The 21,222-nt window shown below is 40.7% G+C and overlaps 3 protein-coding genes across 3 annotated transcripts in view; 2 read left to right on the forward strand and 1 right to left on the reverse strand.

Annotated features, from left to right (window-relative positions):
• Window positions 1-243: 243 nt before the first annotated feature.
• Window positions 244-9,634, forward strand: TMEM185A (transmembrane protein 185A). Its single transcript, XM_059859617.1, has 7 exons — window positions 244-403; window positions 2,662-2,838; window positions 3,630-3,837; window positions 6,502-6,585; window positions 7,427-7,603; window positions 7,941-8,064; window positions 8,562-9,634. The coding sequence occupies exons 1-7, from the start codon at window positions 366-368 to the stop codon at window positions 8,804-8,806; spliced, it is 1,053 nt and encodes a 350-aa protein (XP_059715600.1). The 5' UTR covers window positions 244-365; the 3' UTR covers window positions 8,807-9,634.
• Window positions 9,635-11,224: 1,590 nt separating this feature from the next.
• Window positions 11,225-13,434, reverse strand: LOC132333980 (EOLA-like protein). Its single transcript, XM_059859618.1, has 3 exons — window positions 13,361-13,434; window positions 12,653-12,936; window positions 11,225-11,588 (listed from the first exon to the last, which is right to left on the reverse strand). Exons 2-3 carry the CDS (start codon window positions 12,903-12,905, stop codon window positions 11,371-11,373), a joined length of 471 nt encoding a protein of 156 aa, XP_059715601.1. The 5' UTR covers window positions 12,906-12,936; window positions 13,361-13,434; the 3' UTR covers window positions 11,225-11,370.
• MAMLD1 (mastermind like domain containing 1) overlaps window positions 13,390-21,222 on the forward strand; it is a 246,200-nt gene continuing 238,367 nt past the window's right edge. Inside the window, exons 1-2 of the mRNA XM_059859613.1 lie at window positions 13,390-13,407; window positions 14,616-14,718. The gene's annotated coding sequence lies outside the window, so the exon portion shown is untranslated. The remainder of the gene's footprint in view (window positions 13,408-14,615; window positions 14,719-21,222) is intronic.

Raw genomic sequence — 21,222 nt, forward strand, 5'->3', positions numbered from 1 at the left:
CATGCAGCACCAGAACGCACACGACTGGCTGTCCACCGGCAGAAACCCGATTTGCAAGAGAAATGGGGAAAAAATTCTTCGAGAGGCCGAAGCGCCGCGCCCATCTTAGCTCCGCCCACCTTGGCCTTTAATCCCCGCCCACAGCTTTAGCCCCTCCCCGCCTTGGCCCCGCCCCGCTCCTCTGGCAGAGCCACCGCCCTGCGCGGCGCGCATGCGCAGGGCCCCTTGCGAAGCCCGGCAGTGCTGGGCCGGCCCGGTTCCCGGCAGAGGCCGCGCGCATGCGCGGGGCGGCGGCGAGGCCCGGGCAGGCCAGGCCCTGGAGCGGTGGCGGGGCAGCGCCATGAGCGCCTGGTAGAGGGGCCGCGATGAACCTGCGCGGCTTCTTCCAGGACTTCAACCCCAGGTGAGTGCGGCACGGGCAGCGCCGGCCCGGCAGAGTTAGCCCGGGGGCCCGGCCGGGAGCAGCGCTGGGTGCGGGACCCGTCAGCTTTGGAGCGGAGTGCGGCCTCGGGTGGCCCTTCCGCACCGCGAGCTCGGGCGGCGTTTGGGGCACGCCGTTCCCGGCCGGTTTCCTGCCCAGGATCACTGAATTAACTAGGCTGGAAAAGACCTCCGAGATCATCGAATCCAACCTTCCCATCCCCCGGGTGGCGGTGCTTGCTCCCCGCGGCTGCTTCGCCGTCCGGGAAGGGAAGGCGAGCGCTGCACATCTGCTTTCCAGCCGCGCTTCCAGTCATCCGCTTTGTTATTGTGTGACTCTCTCACGTTACTCCCAGGCTCTTTCTGGTGTCCGAATGTTTCACCGCGGTGCTCTGGCCCCGCACGCCCCAGCTCAGGCTCTGACGAGCGGCGGAGGCTCCGTGTCCGCGGGTGTGAGCAGCCCTGGGCTGCTCGGGGAGCACCGGGGCAGGCGAGCCCTTCCTTCGGCCTCCCTTAACACTAACAATGCAGCCCGGGGTTCTGCTGGCTCTCCAACCAAGTACAGACATGTAACTTTTAAAGAAACTGAGAGAATGAGTTAAATATTACCGAGTTTTACCAGCTATTTTACGACCACAGACTAAGGACCTGCAAGGTGGCTTGAGTTGCTGAGAGTCCTGGAAGAACCTTGCACGTGAAAGAGGCCTTACATGATGCCAGTTTGAGCAAGCCGTGTTCAGTCAGTTGTTTGGGCAAACCAAAGCTCCAGGAAGTGCATTGTAACAGAAGCTGAAACACACAATTGAAATACGTGTGGTCAGAGCAATGGAAAAGTAGGAACAGAAGTCCCAGAAGTTTATAAAGTTTTGTTGCTGTAGAGCGATGCTTGCAGCTTCTTTGGGTGCTGCGTGGTGAATGAGCAAGCCGAATGTTGCACTTTTGAGGTGTCTTTATGTTTTGATGTGCCTGGAACACCCGGGGAGCAGGGGTATTTCACTGCCGTCTTTATTGAGGAGCCGGGGAATCTGCAAATTACACAAATATTGAATGTCAAAAAAGGATGACTAGCCGAGGAACTGAGACATCTCTTTGTTGCTGTGAGGTGTGACCGGTTTAAATCATCCCATCCCGAGGTAGCTTCATCAAGCATGCAGGGAGATGCTGACACGATAAATCTGCTCTTTATTATTAAGGTGCAGACGAGACACTTGTTCTGAGTAGAGACAAAACAGCTCGATACCAAATGTAGCAACCCTGATCTGATGAATGCTTTGTTATTTGATGTGAATGAAGGTGGGTAGTTTGAGTTGTGCTGTTGGAGAAACGGCACTCTTCCTGATTGCTGCTGCATTATTCCGTTCCTTAGGTTATCCATGTTTTAAAATACATACAATTACTTCATTGAAACAGTGTTGAAACCTATTTATGTGTTTTATAAAGTAGTCAGTGAGCTTCTGGTGGATGGGTGGGAGACTTTCTCCTTCCTGTCCTTTAAGGAAATTGCCTACTGTGTAATTATTTTGTCTGATGTTCGGTGGTACAAGCAGTTGCTGTGCCGCTGCTCAAGTATTCAGATATGTTTATTCATTCTTAAATTAACTCTGTTATAAACTGTATCAATGTAGCTATTTTAAATTTGAAAGCATCATCCTCGATATTCCAGTGAGAAGCTTCAGTGTACAGTAGGTAACTTTGCTAAACATTTAACCTGTTGGGTTTTTCTTTTCTATAATACTGGTTTTTTTAATGGACTGTTAATATTAAGAAAAAAATTATCTGAAGTTGGCCCTCTTGCAATTCATAATAACTTGGTGTGGATAAAATTTCATAAATTATGTAACTGAGTTTTGAATATCAAAAACTACTTCATCTGATTGGTATGACAGAACACATTTTTTAAAAGCTTGTATATCTGGTATATTTGTGAGCATCTAATAATAGAGCTCCTGACTGGATCCTTGTGTAAGGGAGCTATTTCTCTCAGTCCATTCACTGAGATTGATATGCAGAAATGCTTTTGCTGTGTTTCCTTGAAGCAGTGGTTTTGTAAGCTAAAGAGATGACTTATGCTCTATCTATGATGAAATATTTGATTCTTTGCAAAGAAGCTTGACATATTTTCTGTTGGGAAGTATCCCAGTGAAATTTCAGCTGTGACTGATTTTGTTGTCCTCTACCAAGTTAATTTGAAGTTGCCTGCCTTGATTCCTGACTGGGTTGTTTTCTTTGTTTGTTCAATAGCAAATTCCTTATTTATGCCTGCCTGCTGCTCTTCTCTGTGTTGCTCTCTCTACGTCTGGATGACAAAATTCAGTGGAGTTACTGGGCTGTGTTTGCTCCAATATGGCTGTGGAAGTTAATGGTGATTGTTGGTGCCTCGGTGGGAACAGGAGTGTGGGCCCGAAACCCACAGTATCGGTAAGTTACTGATGTTTGTTTGGCAAAACAGAGGGAATCTCTGTCCTGTCAGTCTAGGACAAAGTAACTTTCACATCTTTAAATACATCAGTGTTGAGGTTTTTGCTAATTTGAGTAGAATGTGAATTTCAAGATCCCAGGACAAAAGAAAAATGACCTTAAATGAAGCACAATAAATGTCTTCTCTGTCTGTGGTGAATATTTAATGAAAAATCTTGGTGCACAGATCTCCTGATACACCCACATTTTGTGTGGTTCAGGTCTTGTTTGCCCCTTTTCCTAACGGGTCTAGTGGTGTAGGGAGAAGCTCTGTATGTGCTGTCATTTTACAGGCATTTTACTTTTAGTAACAGGAAATATCTGTTGCAATATTCTGGCTTGGGTAAATAAAGAAATTCTGGGGAAAGATGTTGATTCAATGAATGCTGGTGCAGAAATCAAACAGATAATTTTAAATTTAGCTTATTTTCTAACAGCCTTTCTGTTGCTACACTAGCAAAGAAATCCTGTTTCATCTGCCCAGCTATGGAATCCTTAAAAAATTTTCAAATTGTAAATATCCCACTGCACCCTTTGAGTAAAATACTTCAAATGTGCAGCTTTATGGGAAAGAAATCCTGTTAGGTCAAAAGCATTGGAGTTTAATGGGTATAATGTGTATGTTTATTAAAAACAAATCTTTTTATCTTTATGTTATATATACATCTGAAGCTCAAGGAAATGTTCTGGGATGGTTGCAGGGTAATGTGCTTTCTTACAGGCAAGTAAATTCTTCCTTATCCTCTCTTCAGAGCAGAAGGAGAAACCTGTGTGGAGTTCAAAGCTATGCTAATTGCAGTAGGCATCCACCTGCTCCTGCTGATGTTTGAAGTCCTGGTGTGTGACAGGATTGAGAGAGGAACCCATTTCTGGCTTCTGGTCTTCATGCCCCTGTTCTTTGTGTCTCCAGTCTCAGTTGCAGCTTGTGTGTGGGGATTCCGACACGACCGGTCTCTGGAGGTGAGGCTTCCCTTCACATGGCACTGCAGGGCTTGGAATCAGTTCTGGGGCAGTTTGTCTCTTAGGAAAGCACAATTCAGAAGACTACATCAGTCCAATTAATTGCACTCACCTGCAAATGCACTCATCTGCAAATGGGAGTGAAATCATGGTTAGGAATAACAGAACTTTTTCTAGTATTTTCTAGTTTTTTTTCAGCTACCACATTGCAGCATGTTCTGAACCTGCTTTTTTATTATTTTGTGTTAAAATAACTCACCAGGAATTCTGCAATATAGATCAATACCAAACACGTACATGGAAACAACAGAAAAAAATTCCACTGATTGCAAGCACTGTCTCTAGGCAGAATTAAGCTTCTAGAGCCCCATGTAATCAGGGCTGAAAATGTCTTAATATCACAATCTGTGTGTTTAATCTTTTATTTGGGAATGTGAATGGTAGGCAGGAACATTAGGGTTTTATTTTCTGCCTCTATTTTATCTCTTGCTGCCTTTGGTTTTGGAAGAACCTTGAAAGGATTCTCAAGGTACTCCCACAATTGTGACATTTTGCAATAAATTTAGAATCCATACTGAGTTTTTTAAAGGAATTTTTCATTTTGCTATGTCCTCAAACTACCCCATGACAATTTAAAATCTGATTTTTAGATGAGGCTCAGCTTTTTCAGGTATTTTCATTTCAAGTGGCTATTTCTCTAACATTAGCATAAGATGAGTTTTTCACTAGAGAGAAACATTTTTGGTAAGTGGTTGTTATGATGGCTGGTGAACTGATATCCTAAGTTCATTTTGAAACATTTGCCAATAGAAATTTATTTTGCAGGGTTCTATTACCAGTTAAGCATTGCTAAAAGTAAAATTTGTGTAGAAGTGCTTGCCATCTATTGGATGATGCTTGATTGCCCATTGATTTACAGATGACTGCACAGCTGCTAAGTGCTGGCAGAAGAAAGTGGAATCCATAAAAGGCAACAGCTGGCTCTTTTTTTTTTTTTTTTTTTTACTCTTAGTCATCTTCCCCTAGTGCTGATCTACTTTCTCTTCTTTTTACTCTGTGAAGATTTCATTATTTGCTGGAAACATGAGGGGTCTGCCTTTAATCCAGGACATCAATTTTTGACTTGAGCAGTTGTTAATCTATTATTATTTTCATAAGTATTTAATCTGAAATACATTATCTGCTCATTCCTGTTCTGCATCTGATTAGGTGATCAGTAAGTACATGCTGGGGTTTTTGTCTCTGTGTCATGGTGGGCTCAGAAAAAGCTTCCTTTTATGTGTTACACTACTTTATAGACACTAAAGCAGCATTTATTTAAAGCATGTTGAATTCATTAAGTTGTGAGCCACTGCAAATATGTGTGCACTAGCCACATAGATCTCATGTGTTAACTTGATTCTGTAAACTATTTACAGCAATTGATCCTCTGGTTTTTATAGTTTTCTCTCTCTCTTTGCTATTGCAGCTTTCTGGTTGCTAGGTCTTATGCTTTAGTGGGGGGGGGGGTGGTGGTGGTTTATTCTTTTAAGAAAGCCAGTGGTACAAAATTATTTTAAATCTACTTTTTCAGTCTTTTGAAAGTAATTTCTAGTTGAATGGTGGAGATTTTGTTGTGGTCCCCGAAGCTGGCAAGTGCCTGCTGCCTGTTGGATTTTTGACTCCCTGAACTGTAACTTTCAAAGGCATTTATCCAGATCAGAGTCTACACAATCATGTGTGATAGTGAAAAGTAGCCTGTAGTGTCTGCTTTCAGAGCAATCTCACATTTGAAAGAGGCATTACATAACTGTATGGTTTTTATTAAAATGAGTAGTGTTTCTAGCTTGCATTCAAAAGCTTCAGTTAGACTTTTCAGATAATAATTCTGTGGTCTCTGAAAATCCTACCCATTGCAGGGCTGCCCATAAACTTTGGAAGTAGAATATTGCCAAGTGTGATGGTGTTTCATTGTCTCACTTTGTTCAAGCTAGACACAGACTTTTTAAAAAGTATAATGAAGGGCTGTTTCTCATAGTGGCAAGCAGAACTCATGACAACCTTTCATTAACATTTTAATAAGAAGTATTGCTTTTCTCTATTGCCACAAAATCTGTCTTCAGTGTCATTTAAAATATCTTTCAATTATACAGTAAATTATTTGAATTTGGATGTGATATTCCAATATTCCACGTATTTCTTTTCTACCCTAGATAGAGCTTTTAGTTACACTTTTAATTTGGACTGTTGGTAGTTTTGCCCATTAGTGAAACTACAAAATATTCCAAAATATTAATTTTGCTAATTTTAAGTTGAAGGTCTTTTTACTACTTAATTTGATTCTTGGAGTATTTCTTGTATGAAAAGTACAGCTGTTTTCTGATGCTTTGCTTTTTTCTTTCTGATTGGTTTGGCTTTTCTTATTTCTCTAATCACTCTAAGTGCCCCCCCCCCCCCTTTTTTTTTTTAAGGAAGATCTTGAAAACAGCAGACTCTACATTATTTGGTTGGGATCACACCCACACAAATTTAGGGATGTTTAGTAATAGAAAATGTAAATGCAAATGAATTTTCATATTTCAGTGATAAGAATGGGGTCAGAGAAGTGCTTTGAGAGGTTCATTGGTTATCCTGGAAGTAAGTTTATCATACTAAGAGTTAACTAATGTTTTTTTCTTTTTCTAGCTGGAAATCTTGTGTTCAGTCAATATTCTACAGTTCATATTTATTGCACTCAGACTAGATGAGATCATCAGATGGCCATGGCTTGTATGTAACCAGTGTTTTCTTTTTATCTTTGTTTAAGTGCTGAATTTCATAAAGATATTTATTCTAGGGAGCAGTTAATACGTGGTCAGTCCATGATCCCATTTTTGCTCACTTAGCAATCCTTCACTGAAGGTCTGGCAGCTCATTCAGTGGTCATGGCAATCAGAGGCTGTTCTTTGGGCACGTCATCCTCTGAGGGAGAGAAATGTGCCATCAACTGCAGTTCATCTCTGAGCAGCAGTTGAAAGAGAAATCCTCACCCAAAGTTCCCAATGGGAACACCAAACAAGCCATGAAAATGATTGGTGAGTTAGGGAATTGGTAAATAACTACTTTTATTTGTTGTGTTACCATGAATGTAAATCCACTTACTATGCAAGTAGTCTTTGTCAAAACTGCTAAGATGTCCTGTCCCAAGTGCCTTTAGAATACAAAAGTGCTGTTTCTGTAAACTGCCATAAAACTGACACTCTGTCCTTTCTATTGTCAAAAAAACTTGAGAAAGGATTGAAACTCTTTAAAGTAAAGTATCCAGTGTGGAAGTACTTGCTAAAAATCAGTTTCAAGTACAGTTTGAGCCCATGCAAAATCACAGAAGTCTTACCTAACTTGAACTACATTGCCTTAATTTAAAATAGTTTCAACTTGATGGGGTTTAGAAAGCTGAGGAACCCCTGAACTGATTATGTCTCGAAACAACCCACATGAGCTTGATACCCTTCTGTTAGACATTATATTAGTTAAAGACTTAATTTGCTTGTTTAGGCTTAATACATAGACTCACTGTATTAAAAAAAAAACAAACCACAAATGAAACAAATAAATTGTGTCTTTCTTTCAGGTTGTCTGTGTCCCACTGTGGATCTTGATGTCCTTCCTGTGCCTCGTGGTGCTCTATTACATCGTGTGGTCTGTGCTGTTCCTGCGCTCCATGGACGTGATCGCTGAGCAGAGGAGGACACACATAACCATGGCTGTCAGCTGGATGACAATTGTAGTTCCACTGCTCACATTTGAGGTAGAAAAACCCATAATGAGTTTGATGTGTCTTGTTCTTTTTTCAGTAAGTAATCAATGATGATTTTTGAACTTACTGAAATGAGAATGCTGCTCTTTGTTTTGGAATAAAATATTAACAGCAGAGATGAAACACAGTCGAGAATTCTATGTTCCTTTAAAGATTCTTGAGTAAAATCTGCATCACATTGGAACTATAACTACATGCTTCTATGAAGGCCACTTTTTCCTCACAGATGTGTGAAATTAAAGATTCCAGATCAGCATATGCTTTAAGCTGTTTGAAAGTGAGTATTGCAATTAAACTGACATTGTATAAATTTTTTTTTTCCATTTAGATCTTGCTAGTACACAGACTGGATGGGCATAATTCTTTTTCTTTCATACCCATATTTGTTCCTCTCTGGCTTTCACTGATAACATTAATGGCCACAACATTTGGACAAAAAGGAGGCAATCACTGTAAGTATTTCAGAATCCTGGAAACAGATTAAAAATCAATGTATTTTATTAAGAATTGTTTTTTCAGAAAGGGCTTTTCTGTTGCTACTGTTTTCAGGCAGTTGTAATTAGGTTTCAGTGCTTACAGTGTCCTCCCCTGTGGCACTTTTTACTTTGGTTGAGGTGCAAAGTTTTTTGTGTTCCTTCTCTGTACTGATGTGACCTGATACTGTGTAATGTGTGAAATGAAATGGATTCTTGCAGGGGTAGTGTAGCTGTAATTTATCCAGATGGATGTACACACAGGCCTGCATGTGCAGACATGGAGCTGTGCAAGTGCTTGTCCAGACTGTGTGTTTATAACCTGAACTGTAATGTTATGATAGGCATAAGGAATGCTGAGGAGCAGCATTAACAAATCTTACTTATATGCAAAAAATCAAGAGACCTTAAATAGTCTGTCTACTTAATTAGGTGTTCATTCTGTTAATAATGTAAAATGATTTTGTTTCTTTTAGGGTGGTTTGGAATTCGCAAAGACTTTTGTCAGTTCCTGCTTGAAATTTTCCCATTCTTGCGAGAATATGGAAATATCTCTTATGATCTTCATCATGAAGATAATGAGGAGACAGAAGAAACACCATTGCCTGAACCACCAAAAATTGCACCAATGTTCCGAAAAAAGACTGGAGTGGTCATTACACAGAGTCCTGGAAAATATGTGATTCCACCTCCCAAGTTAAACATTGATATGCCAGATTAAGATGACAGTAGCATATTAAACTTGAACTGGTCATCAGCAGACAGATGTATTTCATCTCATGCCTTGTCCCAATTCCTTTAAAACAGGTATTGCTGAATCAGTGGCTTGGATTACACAAATCAGAAATCTTGAAGATAATCTGAGTGCTTTTCCAGAAATATGTGGTTGTCTAATTTGTGAACCTTCCTAACAGGTTGGTTGCACGCTTGCCTGTATAGTATTTATATGAACATTTTTAGCAGTGTAATATATTGTTTAAAAGTCCTGTTGTGTACAGTATAAGTATTATCTAAAAGTATTTTTTTAAAAACCCTGTATGAAATGCCTATGCTATTCCAGGTGTCTTTTAGGTCCTAAATATACACTTGTTTTCATGTCTCTTTTAAATGCTATGGAATGCCTTAGCATAGTACCTCTTCTTTCTCTGTTCAGCTGCAATCATCACAGAGGCACAGGAGTGTTGCACTTCTGAGGCAACACTGGAAAGCGTTTTTTGTGAGGGGGAAGTAGAATGTATGGTGACTTACATGATGCTTTTGAGTTAGCTGTATAAATATTCATGTATTTCAACTTTTGTGCTGGCTTGGGAGTTACATGTTGTTTTTGTTGCTTTTCCAGTTTCATGTTTTGATTCTTCTTGAGCAGCATGTACCATTCTCCCATTAGACTGGCTGTTTATTAAGCTGTTTCTCACATTGTGTGGTCTATGCCAGAAACATTTGTGGTAGGTTTCACAGCTGTTGGTTAGCTGGTATAAATGTCATAGCTTGGTCTTTGTTACCAACTTTGTGTTGGTCAGTGTAAATGATTAAACTTTTCAAGATAGAATCTTGTTGGTGTTGGCAAAACATTTTCTTGTCTAAAGAAAGACCTGCTGTGACAGTGTGCCTTGGACTTACAGGTGCTTTGGAGAAATGGAGTCTACAAAATGTGTAGTCCTGTAGTTTACAAAACCAGATGTCTCATATTCCCAAACCCTTGCAGCTGCTCTCTGTGTTTAGGTAACCCATGTTTAGATAGGTTAAATACCATGGGTCTCATTTCTTTAGTGTTAGATGGCAGGAAGAGCAGGGAGTGTGTGGATATTTCTGCATGTGTTCAAGGTGTATGCCTGAAAAACTTGTATGCAGAACTTCCATTTCTGATGCTTCAGAGCTCCTCTTTCTTGCCTGTGGACCAGCTGCTGTCTAAAACCCAACCCTGCACTGTCCCATCCCACAGTTTAAATTTTGTTGCAGTTTCATTTATATATATATATATATATATATATATATATATATATATATATATATATATATATAATTTTGATGTATTTTATTATATTCTGGTTCAACAAATCAAACATCAGCAGGATTGTTACTGGACATCAATTTGCCTGCACACTGCCATGAAGAAAACCAGAGGCTGAGGTTGCATGAGAAACCACATCCCAGGAGGAGAGGACAGCAGGGGCAAGGGAGAAGAGGCTCAGCTCTGCACTGGGGAAGGCCTCAGCTGCCAAGCACAGTGCCAAGGCAGGTCCTCAGGCAGTGGTGCGTGTAGAGCTCCATCTGCTGCTGCTCAGACAAACAAGGAGGAGCTGCAGCCTTTGCACTTTCACTTCAGCTGAGGCACAGCAGGGCCTGGCTGGGGTCAGGGAACTGCTCAGGGAACTTCACCCAGCCCTGCCCTGCAGTCACTTCCCACCCCTGCAGCTGTGCTGGCAGCAGCCCAGCTCCATGTGGGGTTCAGACCCTGGAGCTGCAGGCACTGGCCCTGGGCCACAGCTCTGGCAGAAGTGCTGTAGTCCAAGGGAACAGGTTCCCAAGTGCTCCAGTAAAGTGTCTGAATACTAAGACTCTGCCACTTGTCCTGTTCTGTTTTTAGAGCCATGCCTACGTGTGGCCTTGCTCCAGAAAATCAAAAGGATTTTCACTCTACTGTAGGGTGTGAATTTTGAAAAATCTTGAGAGTGCCAAAGCTTAGTGGTTATTATTTGTAATTCTTCACACTTGTTTTGAATTCAGTATTATATTTTCAAAGACAACTAGTATTTTTCATCTTAAATAAGAGGAAAAAAAATTAATACTTGCTCAATTTCATTTTGTACAAGCACCTTCTCAAACTGGCCTTTCTGCAATGTCTGTCAGGTCACAGAGCTGTATTCATCATATGCACATCTTGTGTGCCTGAAATGTGAATGAAAAGAATCTATCCTTAAGGCAGGACAAAGAGTGGTCTGGGACAGATGTCCTACAAATTGTGGCAGCCTGCTTTTAAATACCATTTTCCTATAATCCAAGATGCAGGTATCAAAAAATAATTTTAATTTACGTTTAAATTGGCACAGTGCATAACTGTATGTTTAAAAATGGCGTTTACTTAGTTGTTTATACAGGAAAAGTCTAGAAAAACAATTTCATGTAATAAAGACACATCTTGTTTGGTTTGCCTCAAAAATGTATTTGCCATTTCAAATAGTTTTGGAATAGAATCCTAGACAAAATGCTGATGTAATTCAAAAGTCAGCACCTTAAATACAAGTCTGCATTTAGGCAGGAAAAGATAATAGTAAGGGGTAACAGCTACAATTCTGAAAGGATCAGTTCTTCAGGGATGTCCACCTCCCACACCCCTTTTTTTCCTCTGGCACGAATTGGTTCCAGGAGCCATCTGGGATTTGAAACAACAGTCAAGTATTTCCCTTGTAGATTACTGAGGACAGCTTTCTTTTCCAGCTCCAGAATCTCTTCAGGAGGCAGGTGTACTGGATATGGTGTTGTCTCTCCAACATCAATTAATCCTGCACATGACAATTAAAATACAAAATTAGTTACCAGTTTGATCTCCTAGAGAAAAGTTTTCCACAAGTGGCCCTCCCTGAAGACACAAAACAGCCAGGTTTGTTAGCAGAAGGGCACAGTCAGAGGGAGGCACACCTCCCACCTGTGTGTGACTCAACTCAGGTGGGTGAGGAAAAGGAGGAGGAGGACACAGTTAAAGTCACCACAACCCAGTGCTGCAGAACTCCTTGAAAAGCAGCCTGCATCTAAGGAGATACAGCTGCTACCAAAACTCCTGAGCTACGCTTGGCCTGGGACGAGCTTCAGTAAAGCATAAAACTCTCTGCTCCTCTCAAGCCACTATTCCATTAACATTTTAAAATCATTAAACTGTTTTGACATTCCTACCTACACCACAATTAAGCATGCAATTTATGTTAAGGCTGCAAATCTACATATTATGTAGGACCTACAGTTTTCAGCACTGCAGACTACAATGTTCAGTGTATGTGATAGAATTAATTTGTTGTGCAGGAATAGCTACAAGTATTCAAATGACAATGACAAAGATGGTGTAACAAAGATACCTACAACTAAATAATACAAAATGAGCACTAAAAACTTTTTAAGTGTACAGTGCATATTTGCTATATGTCAGCACAATTTATGCAGTGAAACATCACTGCCTCTTCACTGTGATACAGAAACAAACTTCTTCACTGCCCAAATACCAAAAGCAACAGAGGGAGCTTGTAAAACTAAAATAGGATTTATTTATGTAATTATTTATGTATACTGTAAAATGGCACGCACAGTGCTGCAACATCATGAATTCTCTTGACCACGAGTACTGCAAAATGGTTCAGCAAGAGTTCCTAAGCTCAAAACGCAAGAAGTGTGAAACTGACATGTATTGTGCTGAAACATACAGGAATTGAAATAGACCCATCACAACTCATGCTCCACTTCTTCAAAGTGTTAAAGAAATGTCATAATGAGTGCAAGCACATAAAGCAGATGTATATTTCAGTGACTGCTAAGGGACTGAAAGTTTGTTTACAAAATATAACCCAAGGATACTTACCTGCAATAACTCCCCTGCCAAATTTTTCCCCTTCATCCAACAAATCTTGCAGTTGTTTCGGTGTCATGCCGAACCTATTCAGAAGAATTTCTCTCCACGTTTCATCTTCCCAGTCCCTAACAGCTATATGAATAGCAATGGTGCAGTTCTTGTAGCGTGCTAGCAAAGGACGCCAGCGAGTCTCTACTGTTTTGACTTGGTTTAGAAGCAACCCTCCGTAGGGCTGTCGGAAAGAAAGGCAACCGAATTTCATCGTGCTCCTCGCATTAGAAGCCGTTTATTTCCTGTAAACACACAGACGCCCGGGGATGAGTCTCCAGCAGCGGCCGATGCCCGTGACACGCTCTCGGCTCTGCAGCCACGGAGCTGCGCGGAGGGAGCTGCGCGGCCTCCCCGGGGCGGGTCCGCCCCCGCGGGCCCCGCTCTGCCCGCGCCGCGCTGTGGGCTCAGGCCGGGCCGCGCTGTGGGCTCAGGCCGGGCCGCGCCGCCCGAACTGCCGCCCCCGCGGCCGGGCACAGCCGCGGTACCAGCCGCCGCCTCACGGCCGCAGGCGCTTCCCCCGCGGCCGAGCACAGCCCTCTCCCGGCCGCCGCCTCACGGCCGCAGGCGCTTCCCCCACGGCCCAGCCCGGCCCGGTCCGGTCCCCCTGCGCTGGCTCCCGCGGGGAGCGCTCCGCCGCCCCATGGAGGCCCCGGGGCCGCCGCTTACCTGCGCCACCAGCTGCGCGCCCTCCGCTCCGCCGGCCCGCCCGCACGGTGGGTGCCGGGAGCGGGGCGGGGCGGGCCGGGAGGCGGCGGCCCCGCGGGCCGGGGCCGGCTGCGCTGAAAGGAGCGCGGCCGCGCTGTTCCTGCGGCTTCTCGGCCGTCCCGGGAGGGGAGGGATGGGTTTATGGCCTGGTCCCCGGTGATCCGGAGTGGCGGGGCCTGGCGATGGGTGCTGAGGGGAGACAGCAGCTGCCCGGCGCTGCCGGGCTCGGGGATGCGCTCGGTGCCCTCCGCGCAGCACCGCGGGGTACCCGTGCGGCTCTGCAGCTGGGCCGTGCGGGGCTTCCGCGCCTCTGGCCGTAACTAAAATAATTCAGCACATAAAAATTCAGTGGCTTTCACCTCCCTGCTTTCTCTGGGTACTAGTTTGTTTGGGACAGGATTTCCCAAAGTGCCCTCATCCAGCCCTACTCTCTGAGGATAGTCTTACCAGTATCCTGGTGCGTTCAATGGCGTTTTGCATCAAGGCTTTGCCCTTCTAATACTGTTTTGAACAACGCAGTTACTGTTTGACAACAGGTTTTGTGTGTGCTGGTCCCGCTGTGAACCCTGGCAACAGAGAGCAACGTGTGGGGATCTAGTAAGCCCAGTAAAATTCAGAGACCTTACAGGAAAAGAGAATTTGGAAAAGGAGAGGGTTAGAATAGATGTATAGTCCTGCTAGATGTGTTCAGTTTTAATGGGCAGCCTGTATATATTTTATGTCAGTGCACGTGTTTGTACATAGTAATTTCCAAGGTATACAAATCAAAGTGACCTTATTAAGGCAGACAATGATACTAAAGATGGCTACTGATGCAGCAAGTTGAAGAGTTGAGTCCTGCCTGAATATCTTCTAACAGAAGACAAAAAACTGCAGATCATCTGTGTCCAAATAAAAATCACAAGAGATTCATCTCTCCTGTAAAGCCATAGGTTTCAGCTGAGGATGGTAAATACAACAAGTATTTGGGGAGCTTTGCCATGCATGTGCATGCAGCAGTTGGGAGAAGGAAAGGGAGGAGAGAATGTTGACCAAAAGGAGTGAGTTAGGAAAGACAGATAAAAGGAAAAAGAAAAGTGTTAGAGAAGGAAAAGAAAATATGGTAGTATTTACTAAAGGGAAAAGTAATGATGGCCTTTCTTTTTTGTTTGTTTGTTTTTTGTTAAACCACATTTTTTAACCATGAGAAATCTCAAAGCTACTCTAACAATTCCAGGAGCTCACAGGTGGAAAGAGTCAAGTGGTCTGCTGGAATTAACACTGAGAGAGATGGGCGGATCCTATGCTTAGAAGGGCGGAGGAACTTCATAGAGCAGAAGGTAGGACTGATTATGGGGTTTTTTGTTCAAGTCTCTGACTTTGTGAATAATGGATATTTATTGGTAAAACCTTACAAGTAGCCTTAGTATTCTGTAGCTGCAAAGTTAGGTGATTCTCTTCTGATTATAAACCCTTCACATAACTTTTATGAGAACCAGTTCTGGCACATGCTTTAAATATACCTTCAGTGAATTTTGTGTATTTTGAAGTGTTTTATGGCTGATAGAATTTAATTGTTGAGACTTAGTTCTACTTATTACCATTTTCTGAAATTTCTGCTTCATTATCCCATTTTCCCCCTGGATATTTCAATATCTTGTTCAAAATGTTCCAGAGTCATTCCTGTCCTTTATATAGGATCGTAATAAGAAGAGGAATTAATAGATGATGTGAATTTAAGTTCATTGTAGTTTGTACAGGGTTATTACTTTAAATGCTTTTTTTGCTTTAAGCTGTTTCCATCTTGCTAGATGTGCATGGTTAGTACAAGAACCTGTTGAATCTGTTTAGAGTTGTGAGTAATGAGCTTCTGTGGGAGTTTCGGTATTTGCTTTTGGTATTTTCCATGGCATAATTGTATTTTATGTGGGGGTTATTTCTTTTGGGGAGAATATAGGCCAGAATGTTTTCATGTTGTGTAAGCAGCTTTGTTTTCATTCATGTACCTTATGGCATGATTTTGTATCATGTGTTTCATGACATAAATAAAATAGATTTTTTTTTCCTTCATCTAAGGAAAAATTTCCATGGGGGTACTTAAAATCTCAAGTCTAAGAACTTATTTTATATATATATATATATATATATATATATATATATATATAAAATATAAATAGCAGAAGATATGTGTGCTACTACCAAAGGTGAATAAATATGTTGAAAATCACCTCTTACTTGTTACTTGGTTTGTAGAAACATTGGAACACTCACCAGAAGACTTAACAATTTCTAGCAGCATGTAAATAAGGCTCTGTAATTAGCAGTTCCTGTGTATTGTTCAGCCTTTTGTGTGATGAGTGGTAAAGGGACTCTAGTAGGTTTTCTCAGGATTGAAGATAATGATTCAAAGTTTACATTCAAAGATAATGTACAAAGTGAATATGAAAAAGAAAATTCATTCTGATCTTAGCAGATGATCAGCTTATGCTTGGCATCTTAGATGCACTTTATTGTTTTCTGGTCGCTTTCACATGATAACAGCAATCCCAATTATCTCCTCTTGGTGCAAGAGGAGATAGTACCTCACATCCAATCTCACCAACAGGAAATTCTGCCACTTGTGTCTGTGCTTCCATAACCTCTTACTTCATTTCAATGCCTCTATATTTGCTTTTCTTAGGGTGTCCCTAAATTTAATTTTATAGAACAAAAACTACATAATTCCCATTACAGAATGGGTTACTGCTTGCTGTGGAGCTAAAACAATGCCTGGTACATCATTTATAAGGACTCAGCTCTGATCTCATCTAGATAGGCAAGCATTGCTGTGCTCCTTGTCACATTCACTTAGCAGCTGATTTTACAGGGTTCAGTAACCAGCAATAGGGGCTGGGATATCTTGTGTCAAAATCAGGTCAAGGGACTTGATCAGCTACAGTTCATTTCCAGAGTGGGGACTGATGTGGTGCAGTATGTTCCAGGAAACTGGGGGTCAAAACTGAAATTTCAGCTGTTAATAATGCATGAAATAAAATTATTTGTATTGAATGGTTACTATTTTAATAGCTGACATTCATGATAATCTGTTCTGTGTGGACATTTGAACACACACTGCATTTTAGAACATCAAACAATGTGAAATGTGATACTGCAGCTGTATTCTTTTGCAGTAATTCCATCATAAGGACTTCTACCAGCCTTCTACATTTTTCCCCCCTTGCCTTAATTTTACTTGGTCTCTGATTCTAACATTATAGTTAAAATAATACTTGCATTGTCATGCTGTTGTGTATTTCTTTGTACTTATCATAAAAAATTATGACTGTCTTAAGCTTGGTTCACTAAATGTATCTCCAGTTTCTTTAGATGATTCTCTTTATTACCAGATTTGTTGCACCACTGTTTTCTCTAATTTTTTACACACACCTTGCCCCCCACACCCTGCAAGTAGAGCATATTTCTGGTTTGTAACACATCACTGACATCACTAGCATTGTCAAAAGTTTGGGCATTATAAATAGCCACAATCATAGATTGTTGGTGACTTACAGCAAAGTTTTCTTGTCTCTGAGAAGTATTTTAAAGAGGTATGTACAACAGGCCAAAGCATTAAGTATTCTTCTCAGTACTCTACAATGCACTAGACACTCCTGCTGTCCCACATGTGCAATGTCCTGCCCTGTCCCTTTTCCAATAGACCTTGCTGCTCAGTTTTCCATGTCCCGTGCACTGGACATCAGTTGTGTGAACATGAGACAGCCTGGTCTGCTGGTGACTTTTATCTACTAAGTGATTTTTTTCTTAACTTACAGATGGCTAAGATTTAGAGACCATCCTGGTTCTTCTGCTTTTCTGAAGGTTAAAGGAAGGTTGCAGCTATAGGCTGAGCCCCAAGCTAGCTGATTTAGAAACATCTTGTGTAGCTCTCCATAGCAATCTTTTTTGATTGAGATACGTGGCTTCATGCTGAGGTAATCTGCAGGGGAAGGAGAGCTTGTAGTAATGAGCTCTCCTTCCCCTGCTGATTATTATGTCCAATCCACAGGCAGCTCTGCTGTATGTGGCTGCATAAAACATTTTAAAAGATAAGACTGATCAACACCTTTTTATGGCCACAAGTCCTCAACCAGGGGTCATGCCCTCTGAAATGCTGAAAACTTTTAAAAAATTAATTTGCACTCCTGCTATAAAGGGAGTAGGTATCTTTAATTCTCTAATTGATGCTGTCTGTCTAGCTTTATAATTATTTGGGGTTTTAATTGGTTTTCAGATGCAAGGTGTTTCTGCAAGTTTTAAAAAATCCTAAACAGCTATTTCTAATAGATTAGTAATAGAATGATTGCACTACTAAACTAAAATATTAATGACTCTCTTTGTTTCCTTTGTAAAATCTACTTTATATGACAGTTAAAATGCTTGGGAGTTCTTCCACAAATTCTGCTATGTTTGGCTAAGTACCTTTTCGTTTCATCTAATCAGGAGACACTTAAAGAAAGAAGAGAAAATGAATTGCCTCACCATTTTGAATTAAGCACAAAAGATGATCCTGACAAGATCTGTAAGAAAAAGAATTCATATGCAGAAGCAATTGCATTTTCTGACTGGTTCTGTGTGTTCTTTTATGACTAAAACATTACTTTTTGTCTATTGATAAAACACTAATCAAAATGGAAAATGCAGTTTTCCTCTGAATTATCTTCCTCTCTGAGCTATCTTCCCTGAGAGAAGTCCTTCCACATCAGGGGTCAGTTTAGTTCTGTTTCTTCTTGTCTTTTTGGTGGGAAAGTTTTTTTTACATGTGTTTTGGGGGCTTTTGAGGTAATTTTTGTTTGGTTGATGTGGAATCTTAGTGTCTGTATAGTCTGTTTTAGAGAAGGTTCCAGTAAATGATTTGTTATATTACTGGGAAGAAAATTATTAGAGAATTCAGTGAGGATGTTGCTTCTAGCTGATACAGGTTGTTTTTCTGTTCTTGCTGTCTAAAAATATTTGCAATAAAGGGGAAGCTTACAAAACACAAGCATATAGATGTCTGTATGGAGTTGCTGTGCATGCTTATGACTGTGATGATTAGAAAAATGTATAAAAGTCAAATATAGAACTGATTGGTTTGATGTGTGATGATTAAAACTGGTTCCAGCATTCTACATAAGATTTAAAAACAGTTAGCTTCTGACTTGCTCTTCCAAATAAGCTCTTATGTATATTCCTAAAGGAGTTTTTTGAGTTTCACTGCAGTAATAACCATTCTATCTGTTTGGGATTATTTGTTTTATATATGTTGAACTTTAGGTCATATTTTGAAGCAAACTGTTCATTGATGAGAATGCAGATGTATATTTGTGAAATTATAAGTTGGTCGTATACAGAACTCAGAATCAACAAGTCTCCTGCTCTGAGTCTGGTCAGAAGGTGTTACCTCCTCTGGAAGTGTCTTTACTTTCTTGTTAACATCAACGTACATGAGGGATGGATCTATATAAGTAAATATGTAATAATAATCCTCTGTGGTATTTAAACATTGGCATACAAATTTAAAGTGTGCACAGAAAATTACTAGAGTTAAAACTAAATGCTGGTAAATCTGTGCAAAGCCTGATAATAACAGTTCTGGATATAAATATTTAAACTTTCTTGAAGTCTGATGTATCTATTGGGGCAGTGCTGAAGACAGTAGAGCCTCCAGTGTTGTTACTGCCTGTGAAAATGGCACAGGGCAAGTGCAGTGTAATAAAGTCTTGCAACTTCAGATTCCCACATATAAATTATTTCTATGCTGAGTGCTTAAAATCTAAAGTCATGACAGTTTTTAACCTCAGGAACTATGGAATCATGTTGATGAGAAAGAGCAGGACTGTGAAGCCACTACAGTATTTACTAATTTATTGTCTATGACATATTGTATCACTGTTTAAAATAGTTGTACAATACATCACAAGCTAACAGAAACATGATCACCCATACTATGTGTTCTGCATAAAGAAACTGGACATCTGAAGGAGCTTGTTGCTGTAGTTCTGTTTTATTTATTTTGTTAAATGCCTGCTTCCACTTTAGTAAGACAGCAGTTACTTTAGCTAATTTGGATTTGGGGTTTTTTTTTGTTTTGTTTTAATGGCCAGTTACCACAGACAGGTAGTAATTTCCTCTGCATCTTCAGAAAAAAGAGAATAAACAAATAGCTGATGAATACTGAGGTTTTTTCACAGAGTGGATCTTCCCCACTCCAAACTGTAATTCTGCAGCACATCAGCTTTTAGCCAATATGTAAGAGCAACAAATGATTGATTCATCTTTTTATTCCTGTTAATTATGAATGTGGCTGTTTGTTTTTAAACATTACTCTTTATAAGTAAAATCATTAATTAGGAATCTTCAGCTTGTTAATAATGAGCCCTGAATTTGCATTTTTTTTTCAGAATCACTGGGAAAATGTTTTTGTCACTGTATGCAAATATTTATTTACCTCCACTGGAATGTTGTCCTTAGCTCAGCACACTATGTTATTAAAAGTGAAAGAAGAGTGAGATGGGAGAAAACATGCTTTTCTGACTTTATTAATACATGCTTCCCCCCCCCCCCCCCCCCCCATTCCTATATTTCCTGTATTAAGCAGATTTAATTTGGAGAATTTGTGGGAGGAAAGTGCAATGAATAATTTTTTTTAGAGATACATGAAAAATGTTGACAGGTTTGAGATAAAGCATGCTAGTTTCCTACTGAGATTCATACTTGCTACTATGTGATCTCCTGTGTTATCTGTAGAGAATGTCTTTGTACATCAGAGAAACAAAAAGATCTTCAGCAGATGATTTTATTGAACTCATAATATATAAGAAGAATCATAGTGCCAGCATTTCTGCTACATTGTTGTCATTGAATAATAAATCATTGCTGTAGCTGCACAACGGGGTATTAGCAATGCTGATGGTGGCAGTCTACACCTGAGCTGAAGTGGATTATTTTGAAACATAAAGCAAAAAGGTAGATAGCAGGGCTCAGCAGAACACCAGGGACTAGAACCTGGTGACTAACCATAAGGAAGGAGATAACAGAAATTAGATCTAACTAAAAAATGATTTTACCTTTCACAGTCCTTAGATATCCTTCATAACCTAATTATGAAGGATATATAATTATGAAACTGTCATGTAAGCATTAATTGAACATATTTTCAACACTCCTATTAGGTCTGAGATGGTCTATCGTAAAATACAGATAGAAAGGGAGGGCACTGGAGAACAAGTGCCTTTATTCCAGAAATGATGACCTGCCTTTTATCCCAAGGGAGCTGCAAATGCATGGGGCTTGGGAATAGAAGGTTTTAGAGTGCATCTTCCTGATGCAGTGCCTCAACCACATAAGGTTGGGGGGTTTGAAGCAGGATTTGCTTGTTAAGCGCATTTCCAAGGAAGCAAAGGTGTGCTTTTGTGTTCTGTGCCTGTGCCTTGTTCTTGTCCTGTCTTTGGAACTGAGATGTGAGAGTGGTACCCCTGCATGAGGGCTCCAGATCAGATAGAGGGGCTGTCTCATCTGGCTCTTTAAGTGACACGCCCTTGAGACACTAACAATGCTCTGGCCTCAGAGCAACAACTCATTAAGCAGTGATTGCCATATACTAGTAGTTGTGTGTAGCATTTGTAACATGAAATAGTGTGTCAGATTATTAAAGTTTAACAAATTCTTGGGATTACTTCTGAAATTAATCAAAATAATCTATTCAAAGACAATAGACTTATCAGAAAACAAGAAAAAGAGATTGTGATGAGTCCAGCCGTAAAAAGCCCCAACAAACAAACTTAATTGTTCTGTGACTTTTGTTGTTTGCTCTATGTAAGACTCTT

Source organism: Haemorhous mexicanus, chromosome 14, assembly GCF_027477595.1.
Source record: "Haemorhous mexicanus isolate bHaeMex1 chromosome 14, bHaeMex1.pri, whole genome shotgun sequence".
Taxonomy (NCBI): domain Eukaryota; kingdom Metazoa; phylum Chordata; class Aves; order Passeriformes; family Fringillidae; genus Haemorhous; species Haemorhous mexicanus.

What these genes read in the sequence shown, in the direction of transcription:
- TMEM185A (XM_059859617.1), top strand. Translation starts at nt 366, where the DNA reads ATGAACCTGCGCGGCTTCTTCCAGGACTTCAACCCCAG. An exon ending in TCATCAGATGGCCATGGCTT is followed by an intron (nt 6,586 to 7,426) that starts GTATGTAACCAG and finishes TCTTTCTTTCAG; the next exon opens with GTTGTCTGTGTCCCACTGTG. An exon ending in TTCCACTGCTCACATTTGAG is followed by an intron (nt 7,604 to 7,940) that starts GTAGAAAAACCC and finishes TTTTCCATTTAG; the next exon opens with ATCTTGCTAGTACACAGACT.
- LOC132333980 (XM_059859618.1), bottom strand. Translation starts at nt 12,905, where the DNA reads ATGAAATTCGGTTGCCTTTCTTTCCGACAGCCCTACGGAGGGTTGCTT. An exon ending in TGGCAGGGGAGTTATTGCAG is followed by an intron (nt 11,589 to 12,652) that starts GTAAGTATCCTT and finishes TGTCATGTGCAG; the next exon opens with GATTAATTGATGTTGGAGAG.